Source organism: Poecilia mexicana, unplaced genomic scaffold (genome assembly GCF_051168715.1).
Source record: "Poecilia mexicana isolate PSO_F unplaced genomic scaffold, ASM5116871v1 scaffold_18, whole genome shotgun sequence".
Taxonomy (NCBI): Eukaryota; Metazoa; Chordata; class Actinopteri; order Cyprinodontiformes; family Poeciliidae; genus Poecilia; species Poecilia mexicana.
In genome coordinates, this window is record NW_028263387.1 from 2,510,957 (window position 1) to 2,520,928 (window position 9,972).

A 9,972-nucleotide genomic window follows, 5' to 3' on the forward strand; every position below is an offset into this window, starting at 1 on the left:
CAGTATATCAGTGCAGTGCAGAAAATGAGATGCAATAATAGCAGAAATGTCATTAAAATGAGTAAAACTGCAAATGATTGAACAAATTCCAATAATGTAAACACATTGAGAGCAGTGATGGATCTAGATTGTAGCAGCTGCTGGGAGGAAGGATTTCCGATAACGCTCTTTAGTGCGCCCAGGATGCAGCAGTCTGCCGCTGAAGGAGCTCTCCAGTTCACCAACAGCTTCATGCATGGAGTGGGAGACATCAGTGATGTTAATTTAGACAGCTGTTAAAATACAAATACTACAACACATTTCTCATTAAATCTTCCTAATTTAAAGATTTTAAATCCGACTAATGTAAGTTTTTTGCTTAATGTTTTATCTTTCATAAATTACAACAAAAATTCAGTTTTTGGCAATAAAATTGATTTTGTGGTTGTTGCTTTGTAGAGTGATCAGATGAAATTTGATTTTATTTTAAGAGCTCTTCTAGCGGTGGGGAACACAAGAACTTTATTCAATGTTCTGACATGTTAATGAAAATCAAAACTACAGACAATAATTATTTTATTTGTTCTCCATGATTTCCTTACATTGGAACAGAACAATCCCTGTTGTTTCTCTCCAGGTCATTAATGTAACATTACTTTCTTTTGCTTGACCACTAGTTAACTCACAAAGAAAGAGCAGCTTTTGCTAAAATGCATAAGCTTTAAGTAAGGCTTTCCAGAGATCTTTAGGATAATATCTCTTGAAGCCATTCAACTTTCTGTTTGAGACTAATGCTTGTTTTAATAAATTACAAACTGTTGGTTTGTCTACAACTCATCTTTGCAGGTCGAAGCTTGCAACCCAGTTAAGATCCAGCTTAAAATATATATTAAAACTTATTTTTTTCCATATTATTAAGACTTTAATCAGAACTCTGCTTCTGTTCTCATACAGTAACCCACTAGAATCTACAGCAGAAGATTAGGGCCACTAAAGATAAAGATTTCTGACTTTAATCTTAGATTTTTTTTCAGTGGTTTTAATAGTTTCCTTAAGGATCCACTGATTCTGGGGAGAAGTCCACAACCTCCTTCTGCAACATGACCTCGTTAAACAGAACAAAGTAGATGATGGATTCTGAAGGGTTAAATTAAAACTAATTTGAACTAAAACCGTTTCTTGTGCATTCTGGTCTGTCTGGTTCTGCTGGAGGTTTTCTTCCTGTTAAGCCTCCCACGGTCTTTGGAGTAGTGTGGCAAAACATTATGGTCGGACAGCAGGGAAGGTTGTACTGTCAGACCATTAGTTTCCGGGACACACAAAAAACAACCTCGAAACGCATAGAGAAAAAAAACTAGAAGGGTCCAAATTAAGACCATGGGAGGGTTGCTCCATGCATGCTCTGTAGGAGGGATTGCTGAAAACTCAACACAAAGCAAGTGATTGTTGTCACTGTGTTATTCCTGAAGGAATGAATGCTGCAGGTCAACGACTCAAAGCTTTACTGGGTTTCCCTAGAAACTTTAACTAATTTGAATAATAAATTGAGCATAATGTACTGTTTGATAAGTATTAATTGAAATGCATGTATGACTGAATTGAAATTATTTAAATTCAGTCAATTGAAATAATGACTTTTAAAGTTCCACATTTGCTGTGAATTGATGCTATATGGATAACTAAATTGAAACCGAGCATATGGCATAGAAGTAAAAAAAAAAAAAACTTACAGTATGAAAGTAATATTTATTCTTTCACCAGTCAAAGAATTTGCAATATGATTAAAATGTCAAAATTCCCTGAAAACATTTATCTCTTAAAGTTTTAAAAGCAAATGGGAACCTCGTCAAATTCTCAGTATTGAAACTACAGAGAAATTATTTCTTATCGAAAGATTAACAAAATTGTATTTAAGTTACAAGTCATAAGAGGAGACTGATTCCAACATGCATCAGCAGCACAGCTTTAGTACTCTAGGAGAATGGTTCCTCTGGGATTTTCCCCAGCAAATGAAAAGTGAATGGTAAGTTAGTGACCACTGATTGTTTTAATGGGTATAAAACAAAAATACATAATGGTGAAAACACAAACAACTTAATATCAATCTCCCATCAACAATCTTTTCCCAAATGAAATTCTGAGTCTCTGATGAACATACTTAACTTTTAAGCCTATCTTTTAGAATTCAATGTATGAGGAGAGTTCAACACAGATTCTGATCAGGTAGAACTTATTAAAAATCCTCAAAGAAAAAATCCGGCCAAAATTTAAGAATAACTGGATTATCTTTCTTCACAGGAATAGTCCAGAGCAACAAGGTTTAAGTAAGTCTAAGGAAGCTTTCATTGTCTTCATACTTTATTCAAATTAAAACAAATCTTGAATCTAAAATAAATCTTATAAACAGCAATTGTGTGGAAGAGGGCAACTTCATATAAAGCCGCTTGGCTCCCAGCAGCCTGCAGGAACCAGTTCATTAATCCAAGTTCTTGATTTCTAAGTGCTGCAGCTAATTATTCATTTGTGCTCCTGAAGCAGAACCTGTTCTTTCCTCAGGATGGAGACGAGTTCCAGGTGAGTCACTACCTGGACCTGCGATCTTTTCTGTTCTTGTCCAGGCTTTTGTCCATTGTCTTTTCATTGTCTCCTCTGCATTTGGGACAGTACCATTTTCCCTTGGGCTTGTAGGTGAGACCCACACAAGAGAAGTGGAACCACTCAATGTGGCACTGGTCGTTATCGCAGCCGATCATCTCCCCGTAAGAGACCTGCTCACACAGACAGTAGGTGGGCTCATTGGGGTCGATGGTGAAGTCCACTGGCGAGGCATCTCGCTCCTGCTTGGATTTGCGTTTTTTCTTCTTTGAAGACTTAGACTTCTTTTCTCGTGGTGGGGGCAGGGGCAGTTCATCCACGGGATCATCCACCAGGGAGCCGTTAGCAGACAGGTGGGTGGAGTCGCGGCTCTCACTGTTCCGCTGGCGTCTTGGGCGCCGGTTGGAGGTACGTTCAGGGGCCGGGGACTCCTGGATGCTGGACCGTCGCTCCGTGGTGAGCCGCTCGGCTTCGCTGGGCTCTTGGAGGCAGAGTGAGTGAGAGTCCATCTGGCGGGAACGGTTTTCCACCAGCTCGGTCATCTGAGTCACTACGTGGATTTTCTCATCTCCCAGCTCCTGGCTGAGGATCAGTGCCCTCTGCAGCTGGATCTGCAGCCGCTTTCTCTGAGCCGAGTCCTGTTCACCTTTGTATTTCTCAAACACTTCATCCACCTCCTTCAGCACCTCTGCAAAAGACAAGTACATAAATTAATGTGAATGTTTGAACATCTTACCAGGTTTACAGTTGCTTATTAGGGATTAGGCCTTTTCTAGCCAAAACAAAGAAATTTGAAACAATAACAATAAAATGTATCCTAGGAAATTGAGCTCAATGGGACAAATCCCAGATGGACCACTGAAGGGAAATGTGAATCAAGCAGAACTGCATAGAAGAGCAATAGTACCTAGTACCTCATGAGCCATGAAGGTCACAGGGTCTACATGGGTCTTGCCAAGTAAGGAGGGCGTTTATTTTTGCAACAATACTCAACCTCCAAAATCTGAATTTACAGAATAACTATGCACACCTTTCATTCCATTAAAACACCTTTGTCATCACCCTAGACTAAATTAAAACTAAGTTTTCAGTTGTTCTAAAATGTAAATTTCCGTATGCAGATATTTCATTCACAGTTCAGTAAATATTCTAGAGGCAACATTAGACACAGAGGTCTTCATTGGTCCCCACATGAAGTGGGACCCTGGGAGTCAACAGATGGAAGAATAGTTTCAGGGGGTTTTCTCTAGATTCATCCACACACGGGACAACCAGGAGCTGGACTTTACCAGTAAGAACGGTCAAATAAGAAAAGAAGGAGGGCTGAACCGCAATGAATTCCCTGCCTACAGGAAATGACGGCACCCAGATGCTGTGAGGGGGTGGGGGGCTGTTTAGGAGAGCCTGTCCTGCTCTGCGGTTCATAGAAGGAGCAAACGGAGAAGAGAGTTGGAAATGTTCAAGTCCCCGAAGATTTATAAGCCATCACAATCAATTGGGTGTGTTGGTATCCGTCCCGACACGCGCCGTTTGGGGACGTTTCTGTGTAGAGTCTGCTCGGCACCCTGCCTCGACTCGAAGCAACAATGACGACTGAGGTTCTGTTTCCTGTAATGTGTGCTTTGTATTCACCAGTCTGCAGTGATGAAGCAACACCTTAGCCGTGTTGGCCCTCCCTGTCTCGTTGTTATTGAAATTAAGAGCCTAATGTTTCGCAGCAAATAAGAAGCGCACTAGCGGTTGCCCCTACATAGACTTAAGGACCAGATCACATGATGAAGACTGTAGATTATAGTAAATACCGTCATAGAAGAGATTACGCTGGGAAATTAATACATTCATAAGCATCACACCCGTCTATAGTGTGTGTTTCCAACTTCGGCATTACTTGAAACATCAAAGCTATATTTTTTTATACACATTTTAAGTTTAAACGTTGTTTTCAGTGATAATCTTCCCGGTAGCTTTATGGCGTTCAGGATTACGGATTTCTACTTAGAAAGTTTGTATTTTTCGATTACACAGCCGTGATTTCTCCAATATACTTGAGCCGATTTTGCAACTGACGAAAGGTGTTTCTAGATAAATATAGCTCCTTCTCGTAGCTTTTATATGTGCGAGCCGCGATAAAGGAATGTTAAATACCGTCTCCAGTTTATGAGGTCTGGTGTAGCACAGCAATGGAACACAAACATATTCCCGCTGGCGGATTTGGTGCTTGTTTCTGAAGCATTTGCTTCGTGGTGTGTGTTTGGCCACATCTAACACAAAACAGTACTGTTTATCAGAGTGGGGAGAAGCAAGGACGGCAAGCTTCTCACAAAATGGGAACGCAAGGTTCGCGCCTGCTCCTCCATTTCAACAAACATTTCCACTCAGCTGTCAATGCTTCCCGATTCTACCCCCGTAACTGGACCAAAAGCGAAAACATGCAGACACGGTACCTTGATACTTTGCATCAATTTCTCGAAGCAGAGAAACATTTCTTTGTATGTCCAGAGGCAGGGACTCCACACATTCCAGGTAATCCTCCACATAGTTGACTAGTTGCTGCGACTTGTCCGCATTCTGATAATGATGGCCTAACATCGTCTCTGCGATGCATAGAAGCGCCAAACACACCTGAGCAAACTACAAAGATGTGTTGTAAAAAAAAAAAATGCTTGGCGACTTTGCAGCTTGTAGGGCAGTTCCAAGCAGCAATTCACTTCAAACAAAACTCACACAACTACGCATGCGCAGAAATTTTCCTTTTATGGTATTGCACAGCTTCCTCTTACTGCTGTCGTCACTAAAGGCGGGGCTTTAGAGCTGGAAGTTCTCGATGGGATTGTTCCTAAAAACACGACATCCTACTTACTTTAAAGGAATCTACGATTAGTTATAAAAATAGACCTTATTTGGGAAATACAAGGTCTATTTTTATAATATTTTGGGAAATTTAGATGTAAAACAATACAGTAATAATACTGTAGGTTATTTAGTTTTTAAAAATTTTAATAAAATATTGTCACAGGAGTGTCACCATCTTGTTCACGCTACAATTCATTCTGGGTAAATGATGTGGAATGGTCTCACTGTCTGGCTCCTCCAGCCAAAACAATGATTAGTAACACTCTTTGAAATCGATCGATAGTGACAGTGTGGCATTTTCTAAAATTACACCAGTCAAATGCAATATGAGGTAAAGTTACTCAGGTAAAGTTAGCCTTCCTGTGTTTACTCTGTAGACTCCAGTACAGAATTTACCATTATGCGTCATCTACCCATCGGTGAAAAATTCCAACCTCCATGGGTGAAAAATATAACAAAAGATGTACATTTTTGTAGTAATTATGAGTTTTGGGGTATCACAAACATCATATTTTTTTTTAGGTAATAGGAATATTGCAACAGGGCTGCACAGTGGCGCAGTTGGTAGAGCTGTCGCCTTGCAGCAAGAAGGTTCTGGGTTTGATTCCCAGCCCCGGTCTTTCTGCATGGAGTTTGCATGTTCTCCCTGTGCATGCGTGGGTTTTCTCCGGTTTCCTCCCACAGTCCAAAAACATGACTGTCAGGTTAATTGGCCTTTCCAAATTGCCCCTAGGTGTGTGTGCATGGTTGTTTGTCCTGTGTTGCCCTGCAACAGACTGGCAACCTGTCCAGGGTGTACCCCGCCTCTCCCCCAGAACATGAGCTGGAGATAGGCACCAGCACCCTTCCCGACCCCACTGAGGGACAAGGGTGAAGGAAAATGGATGGATGGAATATTGCAACATATTTAGGCCAACATGTTCAACTAATTCTGGATCCTTTTAACACTCACCCTATACATTCCTTGAACTTATTCCACATTCTGTCCTTTTTTTTACAAAAACAAACTTAGAAGTAGTTGCTTAGATAGATTAACCCAGGATAGTACATAACTGATGAGGTAGTGGAAATGATGCATGTTTATAAAATGCACAAATAAAAGTAATGAGTCCCTTAGGTCTCATATCCAGATTTATACAGAGAGTAAATCATACTCAAATGATCTTTATTTAATAATTATGTATCTTTTTGATTTTATTTGGTGGCAAAAATGATCCACTATTATGCTCTACTTTATGTTGATATATCAAATAAAATCTTAATAATATGAATAAAATGAATTGTAACATCCCAACTGTTAAAAAATGAAAGGTCATAAATACTTGTTTGGATTCATGTGTTTACTACCCATTCTGTGTTGAACTGCAGTTGTCACCAAATATATCTTTGGTTACAACTTAGTTAATACTCTGTACTTTCCAGTGACTGTTGTTGTTATGCTGTTTGTTTCTGTGGTTTCTCAGTTCTCAGTTTTATTTATTTGCTGCAGGTGTTAAAGCAGACTTCAAGGGTGTTATCTTGTGTTCTCTTAATTTTTTCTCTGTTCTGCTCCAATCTCCACTTATTCCCTCTAGTTAATCCACCATCCCTCCTCTGCACATGTCCAAAATATCTCGTCCTTTTGATTTTTGTCAGAGCCAATATCTCCTCACCACATCATTGCAAGTCTTCCATCTCAAATCAACCCTAACACTCAAATCTCTTATTTACCTCTTCTTTGCTCAGGCTGGAAGAGTCCAGGAACTTAAGTCGTCCTCTTGCAACACTTCTTCGTCTGCAAGAGGTGCTGCATTTTCAAAACTTCTGTCAGTAGTAATGTAGCCTGTTAAAAACCAGCTTGAGCTACACTTTGCTTTGTCCAGAGAATCTGGGCTCTTGGCTGTTGAGAAACGATTGCTTTTTGGAGGTTGGACTGTGTTGAGGTTTTAAATTTTACCGAATTGCTAATGTTTGCCCATGACATACACTGTAGAATTTAATTAGTTGACCTTACTTAAGAAAATTATGCAAACTCATTACCTCAAAAACCTTATCTTGTTTCTGGAGTTGGGTTGTGGGGTAGCAACCTAAGTAAGGAGGGCCAAACTTCCCTCTCCCCAGCCATTTGTTCCATCTCCTACAGGGGAATCCCAAGGCGTTCGTAGGCCCGTTCTCATATAACTTGACATTACAAGTTATATGAGAATAAGGCATTTGGTCCAGACTTTTCCATGGCAAATCACATTTGTAAGCTGAAGTGTTACAGTTTTGTAAAGTTTCAATATTTCCCACTGAAATGTAGTGAGGGGAGAAGTAGAAAATAGCATGGAAAGAAAAAAAAGCACTTTGTTGGATGCAGTATTGTTAAAGTGCATTCCAAAACAGAAAAAGCACAATTATCAAAAATTAACCCAGCTCATGCAGAGTGAGTTGGTGAGACATTTCCTCCACAAAGTCCAAGTAACTTACGAAAAGTGAGTATTGATACTAATTTGATGAGAAGACTTACTGTTTTCAATTAAATACAATGTTTGCATCTACAGTGTATGCGCTAGCTTGATGCTAAGGAGCTTACCAGAAATGTTCTGCGCTGTAAACAGCCATCCTCCTCTGTGAGGTGGCTGTTCATGTTAATTTAATATTTGGAAGCGTGGCCAACACGGACCGAACAGATTCTTCACTTCCTCCGCTGCCATTGCAAACAGAACAAGCAAACTACAATTCTAAAACAGCGCAGAAAATCGACGTCATCGTTCATATGTTCTCCTTCTGTTCGCTGTTTGGCCCCTGGTAGAAAATCGACCGGAGACAATCTGGGTCAGGGGGAGAAAGACCAGACTGTCCTGGAAGCGAGAACCTTTTTGAGTGGAATTGCACAGGAAGGCAATGGTCAGGCTAGTAAAACTTGTCCTAAGTTTTTAAGATGAAGATTAACACACAAAAATTAAAAAGAAAAATGTGTTTGACCTTTAGAGTTTTTAAAGCTTAACATTATTTAAGTTCCATTAATCTAAATTGATCCTAATTTCTCTACTTTGTAACTATGTAAAAACTCACATGGCCTACTAAGGCCATAAATGTACTTAAGACATTCATCATATATTTCTATTGCTCAAATCTGAAATCTCCAGAGAGGTTTCTGTGAGGTCAGATTTTACTTCCGCTTCTGAAAATACCAAATAAACAAATGAAACCCATGGAGACAAAAGCCTGACTTGTTAGTACTTGTGTTAGAGATTGCACATCTGACAGACAGGATGTTCAGCCAGTCATAAGACTGAGCTGAGAACAGGTTTGACAGCGACAGCAGGACAAACGTTAAACTCTGTCACAATGTGTGGTTAAGAAACCCTACTTCCTCTTTTTGTGTCACATGATGTCAGAAAATATCCTTCAAGTTTTGTCAGCTGAATAAAACCCAAATTGCAGAAAAGTGCTACATGCAGTCTTTTAGTTCTGATACAGATAATACTAACACTACTTCTGCTACTGTTACTGGAATTACATTTGTTAAACTATTCAACTGTTACAGAGACACTGCTGAGAGAACTGCAGCTGCTGCCCAGTACTAGCTACATTTCTTTGAATAACTTGCTGCTACACTGACAACCTGCAGGATTGGTACCACAATCTCATGCAAAATCCTCCCTTTAACAACTGCATTCAACCACCCATAAGATAATAATGTGAAAAACATCTAATACTTAGCAACATAAACTGACTTATGACCTCAAGATTTGAAGAGATGTTTAAAACTGATCACACTCTAGTTCTGACGCAACAAAAGTTCATCATGGCTGACTGTTAGCTCGAGCCTTCGAACATAAAGGAGCAGAGTTTTAACACTAACACACACCCTTCCTCCAGCTGAAAGTGTGTGTTGCTGCTTGATATTTTTGAATAGCACTGTGGGGAAATCATGTGAGGAGACCAGAGAAACTTTCTGGTTTATTCAGTCCACTTTCATTTCATTGAAAGCTTCTCCTCCTGCCCTTTTTGCTCTCACTCTGGTTTCGATTCTTCAATACTGCTGTCTGTTGAAGAGTTTCGGATGTTTTTGGAACTTCAGAATGAGCAGAGGAACTTCCTTTTCTGCACTGTCAAAATAAAAGCTCCTCAATTATGACACATGACACCTTACTGTAATATGTACAGACCCATTTGATAAATGAAAATATTATTGAAAAGCCCATTTATTTTAGGAAATGTAGCCCTAGGTGAAACATGATTTTTCACTTTCAGCTAATAAAAACATAACACTTAAAATTACACTATTACATCATAGCAATATGTACATTTTTACTCTTTTTTTAGATATCATTAAAAGAGAAACTTGATAGAGGTAGTAAAAATATGTCTTACCTTCTAGAGTAACCCAGAACTTCATGGATTTTAATGAGCGTTTTTTTATTAGTCTGCAAAACAGCAGCTGTAAACTCAGATTGATGAGTGTCTATAATGAGAGAAACAAAAGGAAAGTTCTGTAGTTTGGTTTATCACTTAAAATTTTAATGAGGGCATAGGACCCTATCTTCAGTTTATTAAAACTTGAATAATAATTTAAGT

At 39.4% G+C, this 9,972-nt stretch overlaps 1 protein-coding gene and 1 long non-coding RNA gene across 2 annotated transcripts in view; one reads left to right on the forward strand and one right to left on the reverse strand.

Annotated features, from left to right (window-relative positions):
* Window positions 1-2,007: 2,007 nt before the first annotated feature.
* ing2 (inhibitor of growth family, member 2) lies at window positions 2,008-5,315 on the reverse strand. The gene is made up of 2 exons (XM_014988106.2): window positions 5,019-5,315; window positions 2,008-3,262 (listed from the first exon to the last, which is right to left on the reverse strand). Exons 1-2 carry the CDS (start codon window positions 5,161-5,163, stop codon window positions 2,562-2,564), a joined length of 846 nt encoding a protein of 281 aa, XP_014843592.2. The 5' UTR covers window positions 5,164-5,315; the 3' UTR covers window positions 2,008-2,561.
* Window positions 5,316-5,972: 657 nt separating this feature from the next.
* Window positions 5,973-9,972, forward strand: part of LOC148153861 (uncharacterized) — an 82,039-nt gene continuing 78,039 nt past the window's right edge. Inside the window, exon 1 of the long non-coding RNA XR_015766001.1 lies at window positions 5,973-6,164. This is a non-coding gene — a long non-coding RNA (uncharacterized LOC148153861). The remainder of the gene's footprint in view (window positions 6,165-9,972) is intronic.